Source organism: Alosa alosa, chromosome 24 (genome assembly GCF_017589495.1).
Source record: "Alosa alosa isolate M-15738 ecotype Scorff River chromosome 24, AALO_Geno_1.1, whole genome shotgun sequence".
Lineage (NCBI taxonomy): Eukaryota > Metazoa > Chordata > Actinopteri > Clupeiformes > Clupeidae > Alosa > Alosa alosa.
This window is the reverse complement of record NC_063212.1, coordinates 13,851,140-13,870,405: the sequence shown is the minus strand read 5'-3', so window position 1 is coordinate 13,870,405 and position 19,266 is coordinate 13,851,140. Positions and strand designations below refer to the sequence as shown.

The 19,266-nt window shown below is 43.0% G+C and overlaps 1 protein-coding gene across 1 annotated transcript in view; it reads left to right on the top strand.

Annotated features, from left to right (window-relative positions):
- LOC125289183 (calpain-1 catalytic subunit-like) overlaps window positions 1–19,266 on the top strand; it is a 52,972-nt gene that overhangs the window by 32,221 nt on the left and 1,485 nt on the right. The window contains 18 exon segments of the mRNA XM_048235887.1: window positions 6,147–6,280; window positions 9,720–9,888; window positions 10,630–10,713; window positions 11,153–11,238; window positions 11,600–11,674; window positions 11,812–11,972; window positions 12,754–12,914; window positions 13,049–13,060; window positions 15,085–15,198; window positions 15,200–15,300; window positions 15,397–15,436; window positions 15,610–15,675; window positions 15,829–15,886; window positions 16,146–16,210; window positions 16,974–17,042; window positions 17,272–17,350; window positions 18,069–18,185; window positions 18,529–18,587. Of these exon segments, the coding sequence (XP_048091844.1) occupies window positions 6,147–6,280; window positions 9,720–9,888; window positions 10,630–10,713; window positions 11,153–11,238; window positions 11,600–11,674; window positions 11,812–11,972; window positions 12,754–12,914; window positions 13,049–13,060; window positions 15,085–15,198; window positions 15,200–15,300; window positions 15,397–15,436; window positions 15,610–15,675; window positions 15,829–15,886; window positions 16,146–16,210; window positions 16,974–17,042; window positions 17,272–17,350; window positions 18,069–18,185; window positions 18,529–18,587 (1,650 nt within the window).

Genomic DNA, 19,266 nt, shown 5'->3' with positions numbered 1-19,266 from the left:
ACCCCTGATCTTTGCCATTCACTTGGTAGTGAGCTACTGCCATTGTACTTTATTGGAAGAGATACATGATATACGTAATGTTTGGTCTCTGTACTGAAGTAATGGTCATTTTCTTCTAGATCATGTAGGCCTACATGTCACATGAGCCACACATAGGTGCTGCTCTGTCCCTCCCAAGCTGCATTAAAATGGTGTGTTTAGCAATCAGAATCTCAATTTTTTTTCGGAGGAGAAACTCCCGGACACCAATATAGTCCGCACCCCTCTCAGAAAATACTTACAACATCCCTGTAGGGAGTTATTTATCATTTGGCCAGATTGTTTTATTTTCCTATTCCACAACCCCCACACTTTTAAAAAGCTTGATACGCCTCTGTGTGTGTGTGTGTGGGTGTTCACAGGTCTGTCTGGTCAAACCTGTGTGTGTGTTCATACAGAAGGCCTGTCTAGTCCCATGAACCCAGGTGATAGGCCACAAACCTTTTCATTGTTCATTGATAAGTGCTTTGATGGACTTTTGGTCTGTTATCATTTGGCCTATCCTAGAGAAGAGGAGAGGAGGAAATAGGAGAGAGAGGAAAGGAGAGGAGAGGAGGGAATGGGAGAGAGAGGAGAGGAGAGGAGGGAATGGGAGAGAGAGAAGAGAAGAGGAGGAAATGGGAGAGAGAGGAGAAGAGAGGAGGGAATGGGAGAGAGAGAAGAGGAGAGAGGGAATGGGAGAGAGAGAAGAGGAGAGGAGGAAATGGGAGAGAGAGGAGAAGAGAGGAGGGAATGGGAGAGAGAGGAGAGGAGAGGAGGGAATGGGAGAGAGAGAAGAGGAGAGAGGGAATGGGAGAGAGAGGAGAGGGAAGGAGAAGAGGAGAGGAGGAAATGGGAATGAGGGGAGAGGAGAGAAGGGTATAGGAGAGAGGGAAGGACAAGAGGAGAGGAGGGAATGGGAGGAGACTGAGGTGAGAGAGACTGTGAGTTTGCCTTGCTGTTACCTCAAGCAGCCCTCTGGCCTGTGTGTGTGGTTGTGTGCGTGCGGGCGTGTGTGTGTGTGTGCTTGTATGTGTGTGTACCCACACCTCCTCACTTCTCAGATCAGTGCCACAGAGCATGCAAATTTAACACCATACACACAAACAACCATGCATGCACACACACACACACACACACACACACACACACTGATTAGCATACCCTTACACACACAAAGATTTAGATGAGCACACACACTTTCAGACTTCTCTTTTCTCTCACTCATAACACATGCATGCACAAACAGAAACCCATGCATGCATAAATACACTCTCTCTGTCTCACACTTACCACACACACACACACACACACACACACACACACACACACACACACACACACACAGTAGGTGATGCAGTGCTTTTCCTCATCTCTTTTTGAATGCTCTTACTGACTTCAGATCTTCAGAAGACTATGACTCTAAGACTACAAGATGTTGTTTGGTTCTCCTTTTCAATGTTAATATTGATACTAGCCTATATGGTCACAAACAGCTAAGTATTCATGCATTTGTTTGAACACAGACGGCTACTCTCCTTACCCTTCATTGACTGTGGTTTGCATTGCATTCATTAATCGACACTTCGACACAATTTGCAATTTGACTTTTGTTTAATACATCCAAAAAGACTTAGAAAAAACAACAGAATGTTGTTTTGTGCCTTCTTGTGCCTTGTTTGTGCCATTTTTTCATCCATCTTGTTTTAGATGGAAATGGCAATGAGCTATGTCATAATCTCTTACAGAATGCGAGCTAATGCGATGTGGCCACATTTGTCATTAGGAAATGGACAAACCTTCAGCATTGCATTCAGCATTGGGACAGAGTTCCTCTTTGACATTCCACACTGTAATGTCAGGGGTGGCATATCCCTCAGCCCCCAAGTCTGCAAACACCCACTAGACATGCCCCAGAGCACCAGTGCGAGAGTTCCACAGTCACTGCTCTGTCTGAGTGTCACTCTGGATATGTGTATACTGGTGAGCCGAAGGACTTTGTGGAGCTTAGTGGAGCGGAAGAAGCACACATCCAAACAGGGTGCTGATTGGAAGTGTGTTATTAGATGATTGTAAGAAAGCCATTGTCTTTGTGTTTTGTGAGAGCTCAGAGCTCAATAATTCTAAGAGGTCTAATTAGATAGATAGATAGATAGATAGATAGATAGATAGATAGATAGATACTTTATTGATCCCCAGGGGAAATTCAAGGTCTCAGTAGCATACAGACAACACATTCACTAACAGCAAAAAAAGTAATTAAAAATATATAATATAAAAACACAAGTAAGCAATAAGGACAGTAGAAGATAAAGAATATACTAAAATACAAATTATACTAACTAACACTTAATCTAAATCAATTCTAAAAACAGTATCCACATAGTGGTGATTAATCAATCAAGAGGCGCTTGCAATGACTGAGGCAGGGACTGAGCCTGTGATTCTCTGTGTATAGTAAGGTAAGGTAAGGTGCTCTGTGTGAACAGTTCAATGGCCCTGGGGACAAATGACTTCCTCTCAGTCTGCCTGTTGCAAGGAAATGAGCGAAGTCTCCAGCTGATCAGGCTCTTCTGCTTAACAATAGTGCTGTGGAGTGGGTGACACTCATTGTCCAAGATGTTGATCAGTTTGTTCAGGCTCCTTTTGTCAGATATTGAAGTGATCCACTCCAGTTCAGCTCCCACTACAGAGCCAGCTTTCCTTACTAGCCTGTCAATTCGCCCAGCATCCTTCTTCTTATTGCTTCCTCCCCCGCATACCACTGCATCCTCCTCAGGAAGTACAGCCTGCTCTGCCCTTTCTTGTAGAGTGTATCAGTGTTGGCTGACCAGTCCAGTTTATTGTCCAGGTGGAGACCCAGATACTTCTAGGTGCTTACCACCTCCACATTGACCCCATCAATGGGGACTGGTAGCAGAGTGGGCTTAGACCTGCGGAAATCCACCACCATCTCCTTGGTCTTTGAAGTGTTGAGTTGAAGATGATTGAGTTTGCACCATTGCACAAAGTCTTCCACCAGGCTCCTGTACTCCTCTTCCTGCCCGTTCCTGATACACCCCACAATTGCAGTATCGTCAGAAAACTTCTGCATGTGGCATGACTCGGTGTTGTAGCAGAAGTCAGATGTGTACAGGGTGAACAGGACTGGAGAGAGCACAGTTCCATGTGGCGCTCCGGTGCTGCTGATCACAGTGTCAGAGAGACAGTTCTTCAGTCTGATGAACTGTGGTCGCTCGGTCAGGTAATCTGTAATCCAGGTTACCAGGTGAGCATCCACACCCATCTGCAAGAGCTTGTCTCCCAGTCTGAGGGGTTGGATGGTGTTAAAAGCACTTGAGAAATCAAAGAACATGATTCTCACAGCACTTTTCCCCTTGTCTAGGTGAGAATGTGTCCTGTGTAGAAGATAAGTGATGGCATCGTCCATGCCGACTTTCTCCTGGTATGCAAACTGCTTGGGTCTAGTGCATGGCACCTGGGGTCTGAGCATACCTAAGAACAGTCGCTCCATTGTTTTCATCACATGTGATGTTAGAGCGACAGGTCTGTAGTCATTAAGCTCACTAGGGTGTGACTTCTTAGGGACAGGGGTGAGACATGATGTCTTCCACAGTGTTTGACCACCTCCTTGATGTCCCTGTCAAGGCTGCCAGAGTCGTGGACACCTCAACTGGCACAGGCAAGGAGGCGTCAGGCAGGGGGCAGGACATGAGGTGATGATGGTTTAGGTCGTTGGGTGTCACCGGGATGCAGAGCTGGAGAGACTGGGAGGCTGGGAGGTAGGGGTATGGCAGGCATGCAAACAAGAGCCGTGTCTGAGTCAGCTGGGGGTGGTGGACTGACCACGGCCATTGGAGCTGGAGCAGGGCAGTCAAACCTGTTGTAGAAGTGGTTCAACTGGTTCGCCCTGTCCAGGTCCCCCTCCACAGAGCTGCTGCTCTTCTTCAGGCCAGTGATAATCTTCATGCCGTCCCATGCCTCCTTCAAGTTGTTGTCAACTTTCAGAGAGAGCCACAAACAACTGCCACCACTGTCCATCGATGGAGATGCTGTGGAGAGAGTGAGCAGCACAAAATTTCTGGGGGTGCACATCAGCGGCACCTCTCCTGGACCACCAACACAGCATCACTGGCGAAGAAAGCCCAGGCGCCTCTACTTCTTGGCGCAAATTGAAGAAGGCAAGTGCCACGCCTCCTGTCATGACTACATTCTACAGAGGGACCATCGAGAGCATCGCCTCCAGCAGCATCACAGTGTGGGGCGGAAGCTGCACAGATCAGGGAACAGGAAGACCCTCCAGCACTGTTAACACAGCTAAGAGGATCATTGGAGCACCACTCCCTCCCTGCAGGACATTTACACCACCGCCTCACCAAGCCCAAAGCACTAATGATTGTCAAGGATACAACCCACCCTGCACACAAACTGTTCAGCCTCCTGCCCTCTGGAAGCCCGGTACAGGAGCCTCCCGCTCCCACCACCACCAGACTGGCAAGTAGCTTCATCCACCAAGCAATCAGGATGCTGAACCTCTACCCACTCTCCCATCACTGACAGCCCCACCCACCAGCCAGCCAGGAACCTAGGAAACTAGGATCCTGTCTACCCTAACCCCCTCCCCAACACCGCCTGTGGAACTGCACTGTGACTGACTAAGAGCCTAACGTGTTGCTGCTTCCACATCAAGCCTGATATACTTGAAATTACTGCATACTGCATATCAATGTAAATATACAGGTCACACAAGCACAAGTTTAAACTTCATGTAACTGTTAAGACTATATAAATATACAACACAACTACCTCTATTTTTTTATATATATGTCCTATATTTCTATTTTGATACATACATGTTCTATATTTCAGTCTTGCACTTTAATTTAATGTTTATTGTCTATGGCTATGTCTATAGTATGTCTATGTCTGTATTTAAAGCATGTCTATGTCTGCATGGGAAAGTAAGAAACTAAATTTCAATTCTTTGTATGACCAGTGCATGAAATTGACAATAAAAGCCGACTTGACTTGACTTTTCCTGCAACTTCTGTTCCACCTTCCTTCTGTAGTCCTCCTTCAGCTTGACTTTGAGTTCCCCTTGCACAGCGCCTCAGCTCTGCCATGTCCCCTCTCTGAACGCCATCTTTTCCTGTTAAGAAGGGTCTTGACATTGCTGGTTATCAAGGCTTGTTGTTGGGAAAGCAGCGCACAGTTCTGGTGGGAACAACAATGTCCATACAGAAGTTCAGGTAGTCAGTTGTGGCACTGTGTGACCTCCTCTAAGTCCTCTCCATTCTGTAACACACTCCAGTCAGTGCACTCGAAGCAGTCTCTCAGAGCCTCATCTGCTTCATATAGTGTGTGTGTGTGTGTCTGTGTGTCTGTTTGCATACTTCTATATGTGTTAGAATATTAGCATTGTTCAACAGTCACCAAGATGGTGTCACTTCTTGGTCACTACTTTTACTAGTATTCCCCAACAACTGCTCTGACAACAGTCCTCAACTTTTCTTTAAAGATATTCATAGTGGAAAACCAGAGAGGCAACATGTTCTTAGATCAGTAATATGCTCACTGAGCATTGCTCAGACTGTGCATACTGAACGTACTTCCTGCCTGTGTGCCATGTGTGAACCACTGCAGTGTTAGGGGTACAGGAGTGCCACCTGGTGGCTGTCTTCTGTAACTGACTTTCTCCCCTGAGGCAAATCAACAGTGGTTTGGAGTGTAGATAAGCTTCCTGTATGAACTTGGATATTGGTGGTGTTAAGTTTCTATCTGTTTGCTATCAGGAAGAGATAACTTGAAATCTCTGAGTGAAGACTTAAGCAGTTTACCATGCTTGTTAATCTTGTTGAGTATGTGGTTGGTTTGTAAGTATATTAATTAATTATTGCATGAGTTGAGTGAGTGAATGATCAAATACTGATGCTATACTGATGAGGGTTCTTGTATTGCAGGTACAGGTTCAAATCACATTTTTGTTTGTCCTCTTTGTTTTATAAGATTGTTCTGTTCTGCTGTTGCTGCAACACTTGTGTTTTTACTGACTGCTTTTCTTTCTTTCTCTGTGTGTGTGTGTGTGTGTGTGTGTGTGTGTGTGTGTGTGTGTGTGTGTGTGTGTGCAGTTTTGGCAGTTTGGCGAGTGGGTCGACGTGGTGATTGACGACCGGCTGCCGGTGAAGGATGGAAAGCTGCTGTTTGTGCACTCGGCTGAGGGAGGGGAGTTCTGGAGCGCCCTGCTGGAGAAGGCCTACGCCAAGTAAGGATGGGGGATTAGGGGGGGGGCACAACAAAAAGTGCCTGTAGTGTCCACACAACTTGGAGGTCCAAGTGCCCATGGGGACCCAAGTTCAAATCTGACATGTGGTCATTTCCTAATCCCACCCCATCTCTCTCTCCCACTAGCTTCCTGACTTCTTCACTGTCCTAGCTCAATAAAGGCAAACATTAAAAATGATAAAGAAGAGAAGTCGATAGAAGAAGATTAAAGAGGCTAAAGGAGGGAATGGTTTGTGGGAACAATAGGGATGGGTGTTATTGAGGACTTGAGGGCAATAAAAGAGCCTGAGAGGGAGGCTCGGGACGGGAGTGGCACAGGGAGTAGGTGGTCCAGCGAGTGGACATGGAGGAGAGCTTTGCTAGAGACCACAGCTGCTTAGGATGTGATGAGATGAGAAACATAACCAAATCCCTGGAGGGATGGGAGGTCTTTTTTTAGATGAAGAAAGAAAAAATAGGATGGCAGTTTTATTAAAAATGGAAAGATCTAGTCTAGAGGCCAACTAAGGTAGTGGAAAATCAAGACGATTAGGTAAGATGATGTATAATAATAATAATAATAATAATAATAATAATAATAATAATAATAATAAAGCTTTATTTGTATGGCACCTTTCATACATAGAATGCGGCTCAAGTGCTTTACATTTGAAGCATGTAACACAATAATAGTCAGTCAGTCATTATCAATCACTTTTCTTTTTGTTTATGTTATACTCCAGCATATCAAAAATAGAAAATGACGTCATAAGACTGGCAGCCTTTGTTCTCCCCTACAAGCATATATATGGCAACTGTGGCAAGGAAAAACTCCCATATTCAGGAAGAAACCTTGAGCAGAACCTGACTTAATAGGGGAGCCATCTGCTTCTGGCTGGCTCAAGCCTCCAATAGTAGCAGATGTAGAATAATCTGAAAAATGTAGTCTACAGGATAAGATGAGTTAACTAAAAGTTTCCTGTACAGGTATGTTTTCAGATCTTTTAAAAATATTTACTGAACTCGCCTGCTTGATGTACAGAGGCAGGGTGTTCCATAGTTTAAGGGGCATAATGGATAAGCGCAGCTTCTCCACTTTGTTTGTGGAGCACTTTGGGTCTGATTAAAAGATTAGAATTGGATGATCTAAGTTTCCTTTGTGGTTGATAAGATATTAAAAGCTCAGAGATATATGAAGGTGCTATGCCATTCAGAGCTTTGTAAGTAATTAACATAACCTTAAATCAATTCTATAGGAAATAGGAGCCAGTGCAGTTCAGCCCAACACAGGGGTGATGTGTTCTCTCTTCTTAGTCTTAGTTAAAAGTCTAGCCATGAGTTCTGTATGAGTGCCAATTTCTTTAGATGTTTTTGGGAAGACCAGTGAAAAGTGCATTCCAGTAGTCTAACCTGCTAGTGATAAAAAGTGAATTAGTTTTTCTGCTTCTTGTTGAGTTAAAAAGGGCATGACACTTTGGCAATGTTTCTCAAGTGGAAATAGGCTGTCTGAGTAACTTTACTGATATGGGGCTTAAAACTTAACTCTGCATCTAAGATGACACGAGGCTTGTTACTTTTGGTTTTGACCTGGTGTGCCAAGTTCCCCAGATTACTAAGAATAATATCTCGCTTTAGTTTTGGTCCAACCAAGTACCTCTGTTTTGTCATCATTTTAGTTTCAAAAAGTTTTTTGCTCATCCACTGATTAATGGAGGTTAGGCATGCAGTGAGGGAGCAAAGGCCATCTGGGTTAGTTGGCTCCACAGAAAGATACAGTGGGTATCATGCGTGAGCTGTGGAAGTTTACATTATGCTGACTTATGACGTTTCCCAATGGAAGCATATAGAGAAAATAGCAGGGGACCAAGGCAGCTCCCTGGGGCCACACCAAAAGGCAAGTCATGTTTTCAGATACATGATCTCCTAGACTGATATAAAAATCTCTCTGCCAGTAATGTAGGTTTTGAAACCAGTTTTAGAGCATTATCAGAGAGACCCACCCACTTCGCAAGGCGGTGAATTAGGATGCTATGATCAATGGTGTCAAATGCGCACTCAAATCCAGAAGAATAAGGATTGAGACTTTGTTTGAGTCGGTAGCTAGTCTGAGATCATTGACTATCTTTTACTAGAGCCGTTCTGTGCTGTGATTTGATCTAAAACCTGAATGGAATTTTTCAAGGATACTGTTTTCGTTGAGGAAGGTATTTAACTGATTGCAAACAACTTTTTCAAGTACTTTGCTCAAAAGCGATAGATTTGATATAGGCCTGTAGTTGCTCAGATTGGTATGGTCAAGATTTTACTTTTTAAGTAAAGGTTTCACAACAGCGGTTTTAAAAGCAGTTGGAAATATACCTGTTTCTAATGAGGTATTTATTACCTTGAGAAAAAAGGGAGCTAAGCCATCATATACTTTTTTGAGGAATGTAGTAGGGATTGGATCTAAAAACACATGTTGAGGAGCGGTTTGAGTTATAATTTTACCAAGCTCAGATTGAGTAATAGTGCTAAAGGACCTTAATTTTTGGGGGCTGTTTTTGGGTGTACTATCAAACATATTACTTGTGTTACCAATAGCCTCCCTTATAGAAATGACTTTGTTTTTTGAAGAAGTCTGCAAATTCTTACAGATCTTAGAGAGGATGCCTGACTGAGTGTATCAAAAGGTGTTTGATGCAATAGCCTATCAATGGTAGAGAACAACACCCTAGAGTTTCCACTGTTTTCAGCAATTACCTTAGAGAAGTGGTTCCTCCTCTCATTCGAATAGCTCTATTATAATTTGCAATTTTTTCTTTTAGAATGGCACGGTGAACCTGTAACTTAGTTTTTTCTCCATGTTCTCTCAGCTTTCCTACATGATCTTTTTTAGATCATGGATATTTTCGTTCATCCAAGGTGTCAGTTTGCTACAGGGCCTTTTTTAGTCTTTAAAGGGTGCCACTCTGTCAAGCAGAGCCTAATTCACGATTAAGAGCCTCTACCATTTGATCAATGGGATGATGTAAAATATCTAAATTTATGGAGTCTATAAGAGCTATGAACTGCTGTTCTGCTCTAATGTCCAAGAGTCGCGATTTGATTGCAATTTAGAGGGATGAATTTTTGGAGTATGTAGTACAATATTAAAAGATACACAATGATGATCAGACATATTTATATCATTTACTGATAAGTCTGTGACTTCTATCCCTCTGGAAATGACTAGATCGAGGGTGTTGCCAAGGTTGTGGGTGGGTCCTGTAACATGCTGCTTTAGCTCTAAACTGTTCAACACATTAAGGAACTTACTGGCTTTAGCATCAGTTGTCTGTGTGTGTATCACGTGTCTGTAAGTATGTGTGTGTCAGTACGTACTGTATATATGTGTGTGTGTGTCAGTGTCAGTTTCTTGTGTGTGTCTGTGTGTTTACTCACTATCTGTGTGTGTTGTGCAGACTGAACGGCTGCTATGAGGCTCTGTCAGGCGGCAGCACGTCGGAGGGCTTTGAGGACTTCACGGGCGGTGTGACGGAGATGTTCGAGCTACGCAAGGCTCCCTCTGACCTCTACAGCATCATGGGCCGAGCCATAGAGAGAGGCTCCCTCCTGGGCTGCTCCATAGACGTGAGTCTCCTTCGCTCCCACCTTCTCACCCACCTCTTGTCTCCTCACTCACCTCCTCACTCATCTCCTCACTCATCTCCAACCACCTCCTCACTCACCTCCTCTTGTCTCCTCCCACCTCCTCACTCATCTCCTCACTCATCTCCAACCACCTCCTCACTCACCTCCTCTTGTCTCCTCCCACCTCCTCACTCACCTCCTCCAACCTCCTCACTCACCTCCTCCCACCACCTCCTCACTCACCTCCTCGTCTCCTCACTAACCCTTGTCTGCCTCCGCAAACTCTCCTCTCAGCTCCCCATTAAGCCCTTCTGCCTTACTGCCTTCTGAGAGACTCTTCTCTGAGAGACTCACCTAACTACCGACAGGGTTCTCATGGTCATCAATATCCTGGAAATGTTTTTTTTCCAAGAAATCAAATCAAGAAACATTTGTTTGTTGTACTCTGCCATGGATAATGTATTGCATAATGAATTGCCATATCTGAATCAGCCTATAGACTAATTCATTGAAATGGTTGTTTTCATTTTATAATTAGGCCCAAACGTGGCAATTATGCAAGTTTGCGTACTCTGTTTTGAGAGGTCATAGAAACGCCATAGAACTTATAACGGTTCTTGAAAAGTCATGGAAGAAATTTGTCATGTCAATGGTTGAACACCTCCACAAACACTCCTCTCTCCTTCCCTTCCTGTCACCACCTCTTTTCATCTCTTATCACCTCCTCGTCCTTCTGCGCAGATCACCAGCAATCATGACATGGAGGCTGTGACCTTCAAGAAGCTGGTGAAAGGTCACGCCTACTCGGTGACAGCTGTGGACGAGGTGAGGCAGAGCCAGAATCTGGATAATTGTCCCAAACAATCTCCATAGAGATTATTTAAGGATGTTGTGAATTGTAGATTGATTGCCAATTTCCATAGAGATTATTTAAGGATGTTGTGAATTGTAGATTAGAGGGATTACCTATCCTATTGACACTCAGCTTCAGGTGTTTGATTCATGACTAAAACGCATCTAAGACATCAAATATTGTAATGTTTGGTAAATAGCAAAAAACTGAAAATGCAATGGGGGTAATATACATGGAAAATATTAGTTTAATAACCTTATGTTATGTAATGATTAGATGAGTGATATTATATAATTCTGTATTTTGTCAGGGTGTGAGCATTGTGCACTGTAATGTCATTGTGCACTGTAATGTCATGCACCTCACAGACAGGCAATGTCATGTGGTGTAATTTGATGTGGTGTCCACTAGGTGGTGTACAGGGGTAACATGACTAAACTGGTGCGGATCCGTAACCCTTGGGGAGAAGTGGAATGGACTGGAGCCTGGAGCGACAAGTAAGATGCACATGTGTACAGAGGCACTCCATCAATCCATCTGCATCTATCCATCTATCTATCTATCTATCCATGCATCCACAAAAACATCCATCTATGCATCCATCCATCTGTTTTCGTAGAAATTATTTTTCCTGCTCTCTGTAAAGTGACTTCCGAATACCTCATAATAAGTAATGATTCATGGCCTGGCTACAAGCAATAACACAATTTTACCATAATAACAGCTTCTGTAGGTCCAGGTAACTTTGGATAGTTGAATAATCAGTTGACTCCATAATTATGTTGATGACGTGTTGATGTGTTGTGATGCAATGGTTGGTACGTTGTTAACTAAGTTTGTCAATGCTGTTGTTTGTAGCTCAAGGGAATGGGAGAGTGTGGACCAATCAGTCAGGGGCCGGCTACAGAACCGCAGTGAGGATGGAGAGTTCTGGTGAGAAACTGATGTGTATGTGTGTTGAAACAATGTGTGTGTGTGTGTGTGTGTGTGTGTGTGTGTGTGTGTTTGTATTGAAAATAATTGATAAAAATATGTGTGTATGAGTGTGTGTTTGTCTGTGTGTCCTGTAGGATGTCGTTCAGTGATTTTTTGCGAGAATTCAGCCGTCTTGAGATCTGTAACCTGACAGCAGACGCTCTGCAGGCGTCGAACCTTAAGAAGTGGAGCACGTCGCTTTACCAGGGCGAATGGAGGAGGGGCAGCACCGCTGGGGGATGCAGGAACTTCCCAGGTGAGACCTCAGAGCTCACAGGTGTGTGAGGTCAGGTGAAGAGAGAAAACGAGAGGGAGTTTACCTGGAGGTTACAAATACAGTATTTTCAAATATGGGATGTTTTAATATTTAATATTATCATTAATTTGGTTGCCATCATTTTGGTGCTGAGCTAGTAGCCTGAACAAGTTCATTGTTAACCCAGAGAAGTTTCAACAGCATCTTATTCATGCAGCAATATTTTTATTGAGGAAATATTGAGTAATCCCTTGGCAGATTGTAACCCATCTACTGTATGTCCTGCATCACCATGGTTACAATTTTATTTTTCAGTGTGTTGTTGGTTTATACGCCATTTTGAACAATCAACAAAATCCATAGGAAATCAGTATCGACAGGATGCTGTTTCATACTTGTCTTGGACTTTCTGAAGACCTTTTAACAGTAATGCAAAATTACCAAGAGTTGTCACTGTTGTATTAGTTTTCACACTACATAGGATCCTTCTAATGTCAAAACTTTGACACATTTTCCGGTGCAATGGGCTCTTCAAGTTAAAATTGTTATTATTGGGCAAACAAGATATTCAGTGTCGGAGTGAAGATGTAAGGAGCAGACTATAACAGATGATGCTGTGCAAAGAGACCATTGCTTCAAATGTTTCACAAAGTTCACAAAGCCTCGCTTGAGCCATCACAGATTTTTTTGCATATATAGTAAAATATTCTGAACTGAATGCTCACCAAAAGCAACATTGGCCACCTCTAAGAGATATACATTGTTTTCCATTCCTCTACAGCCACCTTCTGGATCAACCCACAGTTCAAGATCGCGCTGCAGCACCCGGATGTATCCGGCCAATCAGCTTGCAGCTTCCTGGTGGCTCTCATGCAGAAAGATCGTCGAAAGAAGCGGAAGGAGGGCAAAGACATGGAGACCATTGGATTCGCCGTCTACGAGGTGAGAAAGACCGAAAGACTCAAGTTCATCACTCAAGTCCATTGCAGTGTCTTCAACATTACAGTAATACACATTTTTCGCATCATGACATCAAACATCATGAACATCACAATTTTTTTTGTTTCTCATCACAGGTTCCAGATCAGGTACGTCCAATTTGGAGGTAGATGGAGATGCTGGGCTCAAGAGATTTAAGCAATGTGGCACAAGTGAGAGTGGCGTTGGCAGCAGATATCGCCATGGTTCTGATTCCGCCATAGGCACGAGGCTGGAGTAACAGTGTTACAGTAGCATCCCCCTTCCCCTTCCTTCTGCCTCTCTTCCAGTCAGAAATTCATAAATACTTTGACCGGACCTAACATCACTGACACAAACTGGACTGAATTATACCCTAGTGCAGTGGTTCTTAACTGGTCTGGCTTTGGGACCCACAATTTCCCATGTTCATTAAGTTGCGACCCATACATTTTTTTAGCAATCAAACCAATTGATAGGCATACGGTGAGCTAAAGTGCGTGTAGGCCTACTTGTTTGGAACATGCTGATGTTTGGCATTACATTTGTGAAGTCTTCAACTCCTGATGTCACCTTTCAGGTCCAATATTAGATCTGATAAGATAGCATTTAAAAATGGGCGTTTTTATTTTTTATTTTTCACCACAAGCTCCTCAACCTACCCAGAACGGTTCCTGGACGAACTTTTGGGTCCTGACCAGGGTAGGAATTTCACGGCGGCCACAACGGCCATGGCCGTCGTAGCCCCTTGCGTTGGCCTTTGAAAATCAGAGGTTTACAGGCCACGGTGGTGTGCCCCCTTCTTCAATATTCTGCTTTGCCCTACTAATAATTTTTTATTTAGCCTGTGGCCTGTCAAAATAATTTAGCATTAGCAAATTAATTTAGTCATTTAAGTAGAGAAAGTGGCAGCGCAAGAAAGAAAGTCGTCCAAATTCACCCATTCTCAGTTGAACTACTTTCATGAAGTAGCCTATTCATCACACAGACATCACACGTATCACATGAAACAGCTTTTTCTCAGCTTTTAAACGATGTTAGCCGATAATTGCTGTGTTGAACGGTTCGCGAGAAAAGTAAATATTATAATTAAATTTAATCATACATTCTACTGAAGGTTTTACGTCCCATGATCTCCATACCCATTCATCTCGGTGTAATACTTTACGAACCCTTCTTTTAACACATGACAACCCATATATCAGAATAAACAGGAGACCTTACCGAACACAAAGGTGTAAAGCAGTCCCCTGTACAGTTAGCCGTTCCAGAGTAATCCAGTTTTGAATTTGCAGTAAAGTTCGACATACATGGATGTCTCCAAATTTGGGCTTTAAGTTTTACAATGTGTTTAAATTGTTCCACATGATTTCATAACGGGCCAAATACAAAATAAATGTTACAAATATCGCCTATATATATATATATATATATAAAAGTAGCCTTAATGATCACAAAATGCTAAGCATGCATCTAGACTATTTGAGTTTCTTAAAGCTGAGCTGTGCTTAAATTGTTCAATACATGATTTCATAACAGGCCAAATATAAAATAAATGTTATATATAGCCTAGATATCTGTAAATATTAGATAGTCAGATGATTTACAGTTCTATGTAATATGTCATGTTTTCATTTCATGTTTTTGTAATGTTTCATACAGTGATGCAGGTCTACTGCAGTGAATAGGCTAAATACAACTTATTTTTTATAGCCTACTACTAATAGTTAACTTTGGCCTTGGTGCCCTGACATGTGGCCTTTGTGCCCCCCACCAAATATGCCCAACTGAAGGCCAAGTGGCCTTGCCCCCAGAATGGTGAAATTCCAAGCCTGGTCCTGACCCACCACTTAAGAAACACTGCCCTAGTGGACTAACACTATAATGGCAGAGAGAACTTATCAAACACAATTTTGTATGACATAAAATGTTGAACGTAATTTATGCTAGTATTACTACTAATGTTTCATATGATTTTTTTGTTTACTATCATTTTGGCTCTGTGCTCTTTGGAACATTGTGATTGAAATGCATGTAGGGCTACTGTATTAATTTGTCCAATATCTCAAAATCTCAGTTATCTCAAAAGACAAAGTCGCATTTCTCAAGGTCAAAGGTGACCTGACCCCTCTCTCATCTCACCTGGTATTTATAGTACCGGGGTCGTTCGGGAGTGCACCTGAAGCGAGACTTCTTCCTGACGAACGCGTCGAGTGCCCGCTCCGAGACCTTCATCAACCTGCGCGAGGTCAGCTCTCGCTGCCGCCTGCCTGCCCGCCGGCGAGTACATCATCGTGCCCTCCACGTTCGAGCCCAACAAAGAGGGCGACTTCGTCCTCAGGGTCTTCTCTGAGAAGCCTGCCAACTCCGAGTGAGTGGTGGATAGTGTGTGTGTGTGTGTATGTGTATAAATGAATATATATGAACAAAGTATGCCATTTGTCTTTTGTCATTTGTCTTTCTTCAGAGAGCTGGATGACAACGTCGTTGCAGATATTCCTACTGAGGTATGGCCGACAGCAAGCATTATTGTAGTAAACAAAGTGCCAGGAAACCATAGCCGTTGAGTTTATAAACTTCCTTTCTTCTTCTCCCTCTCTCTACTGCTCTATCTCTTTCTCCCTCCCTCTCCCTGTCAACCTTTTCGATCTTTTTTTCTCTCTGGTTTCCTTCACTCCAGACCAAGTTGGATGAAAGTCAGATTGATTCAGGATTCAAGAGCTTGTTCAGACAGCTAGCTGGCGCGGTAAGTAATGGATTATGTCAGCTGTTGATGTAAAATTCTTTTACTTTCACACTCAAGCATCTATCGCTCGGACTTCAACTGAATTCGGCGGAGATAAAATAGAAACTGTCTCTGTAACAAACTCTTTTGAACCCAATTTCTCTGTTTTTGAAGGACATGGAGATAAGTGTCACAGAACTTAAAACCATTCTCAACCGTATCATTGGCAAACGTGAGTACACATCCAACCACCCCCGCCACACACACACACACACACACACACACACACACACACACACACACACACACACACACACACAGTTTGGCTAAAAGTTGTATTACCTCTCTCTATCACCAGAGGGCACTTTATGTTTTTGTAGTGAATACTGAGAGAGGTTGATCACAAAACTTAAATCTGTATGCTCCATACCTGACCTCACGAAGGAAGGCTGGTCTTGTACTAACCTCTTCTCTGTCTCCTCTTCACACAGATAAAGACCTGAAGACTGATGGCTTCACTGAAGAGGCCTGTCGTAGTATGATCAACCTGATGGATGTATCCTTTATCTTCTCTCTCTCTCTCTCTCTGTGTGTGTCTGTGTGTGAATATTTGTGAGAGACAGTATGTAATGAATGAGACTGTGTATAGCTAGATAGATAGATGATTGATAGATAGATAGATAGATAGATAGTATATAGATAGATAGATAGATAGATAGTATATAGATAGATAGATAGATAGATAGATAGATAGATAGATAGATAGATAGATAGATAGATAGATAGATAGATAGATAGATAGATAGAGTTGATGTCCCCAGGGGATAATCTTTTTCACACGTAAATCCATGTTCCAGTGTTACGAATGTGGGCACAGCACCACATATAACATGTAAGACATGTGACATATAATATGTAACATATCCCATCCCCACTCAGAACAACACATCACATCGGAACACACAAATATAAACTCAAATGAACACAAATCCACATAACAGACTGGGGGGCAACACGGGTTCTCTATGTAAGTTTGTTCAGCACTGTGATGGCGGTGACAAAACTTCTTTTAAAGGGGACTTTTGTCCAGTTTAGAGCTCTGTATCTGTGGTAAGATAGAAGCAGTGTGTGCATTTGCCATATTTGTTTATATGTATGTTGAGTTGTTTGTTGTATATTGTGTTGTCTTGTTTGTATACACAGGTTTCAGAAAAGTTGTACGTACCTTAAAGTGTAGTGTGTGTGTGTGTGTGTGTGTGTGTGTGTGTGCTTGTTTAGTGCAGTGCAGATGTGTTTGTGGCCTTGACTTATTAATACAGACTGATGGCAGTGGAAAGTTGGGATTGACTGAGTTCCATGTGTTGTGGGAGAAGATCAAACGCTATCTGGTGAGACGTGACACACACACACACACACACACACACACACACACAAGAATATTGCACTGATAGCAATGTATTAAAATGCTACCTGCTGAAACGTGCACACACACACACACACACACACACACACACACACGAGAATATTGCACAGTACCACAAATAAGCATAATTTTATGATAAATAAAGGTTATGTAATCTCTCTCTGTCTCCCTCTCTCTCTCACTGGCCCTATCAGACTGTCTTCAGACAATTTGACCTGGATAAGTCGGGCACCATGAGCTCCTATGAAATGCGCATGGCCCTGGAGTCTGCAGGTATCCTCCTTTAGCCAAACTCCCTCTATCCTTCTACTCTACTTAGGACAGCCGTGGCCCACTGGTTAGTACTCTGGACTTGTAACCGGAGGGTTGCTGGTTCGAGCCCCAACCAGTGGGCCGTGGCTGAAGTGCCCTTGAGCAAGGCACCTAACCCCTCACTGCTCCCCGAGCGCCGCCGTTGTAGCAGGCAGCTCACTGCGCCGGGATTAGTGTGTGCTTCACCACTGTGTGTTCACTGTGTGCTGTTTGTGTTTCACTAATTCACCGATTGGGTTAAATGCAGAGACCAAATTTCCCTCACGGGATCAAAAAAGTATATATACTTATATACTTACTTATACTTACTCACATACCACCGCAGTACAATACAGTGATTACCTTTGTATTAACCACATTGTGTATAAACCGCAGAACAGTGTTTTATGCAAATAAAAAAAGTGTGTGTGTGTGCTGTAGTTGTATAATTGTGTACACACAATATGATTTTTTAAATCTTGAAATGCACAACTGTATTGTCATATGCTGTGGTTGAGAAGATCTGGTGCCTTATTTGAGTGTTTTGTATGACTGCTTATTTTAAAAACCAAACCAAATGCAAAAGTGATGTGTGTATGGCTTTTATGTCCTCTATTAGCTTAATAAAACAACATGGGTTGACCCCCATCCCCTTCCTTCTTATTTTGATTGGATGCTGTGGCTGTCTGTTACCTTTTAGGCTTCAAATTGACCAATCACCTGTTCCAGTTGATCATCCTGCGCTACACAGAGGAGGATCTGTCGGTTGACTTTGACAACTTTGTCACCTGTTTGATCCGCCTGGAGACCATGTTCAGTGAGTTTTAGCCTTTAGACAGGGCCGCATGTTTGCTCTGACACATAAACATCTGTACACAGACACAGACACACACAGACACACAGACACACACACACACACACACACACACACACACACACACACACACACACACACACACACACACACAAACACAGAATATGCACTGAAGTGTGTATATGTGTGTATGTAGACCTATGTGTCTGCATCTGAAGTGTTTTTCATCAAGTGTATGCATGCATACAGGTGTGTATTAATATGCTGTATCTTTATAATATTTTAATAATATCTTAGACTTTATAATATTTTAATAACTCCCTTCCTCTCTATCTCTTCCCTACAGAAACGTTTAAGACGATGGACACAGACTCTGATGGGGTCATATCCCTCAATTTCTTTCAGGTAAGTTCCACAGCTTGCTCTTGGCTGGTATTTATCACTCACATCTATGTACCTTAACTGTACTTTAAATATTTCTTCTCTGATATAAATAATGATATAGCTTACAGAACGATACAAAGCATGATACAAAGCAAGTTCTAATAAAGCCTACCCTTTACCTAAAGCCCCCTAGTATGCTATCATTAACGTTTCCCAACGTTTCTCTGTCATTAAACAGAGCTAGGTGTGAAGTTAAAGTAGTTCATTAGGTTCATGTAATTAGTGGGTCTGTTGACCGATGCAGGTGTTTTCACACCCTACCTCGTAAACTGCTTAGCCCAAACCTGTCCAGGCGGCACACAATCCAGAGTTTATAGACCCATCCTTTAACAAGGAAACAGAGGAAGTTGTCAAAACTTTTAAAAGCAGATGGTCCTGCTGCCGCTGTGTCCTACTGGTGCCTAGACTGCTGACCTAAGGGTGGCTGGTTTGATCCCTGACCACTTAGAAAAATGTGGGTGGGAGGAGTTATTGAACCATGCTTTCCCATGTCCACATCAATGGCTGAGGTGCCCTTGACCAAAGCATCTAACCCCCAGCTGCTTCCTGAGCGCCGGAGCAATGACCGCTCCAGGTGTATGTGTGTACCCACTGTTCATTGCTGTGTGTGTGTTCACTAACAACGGATGTGTCAAATGCA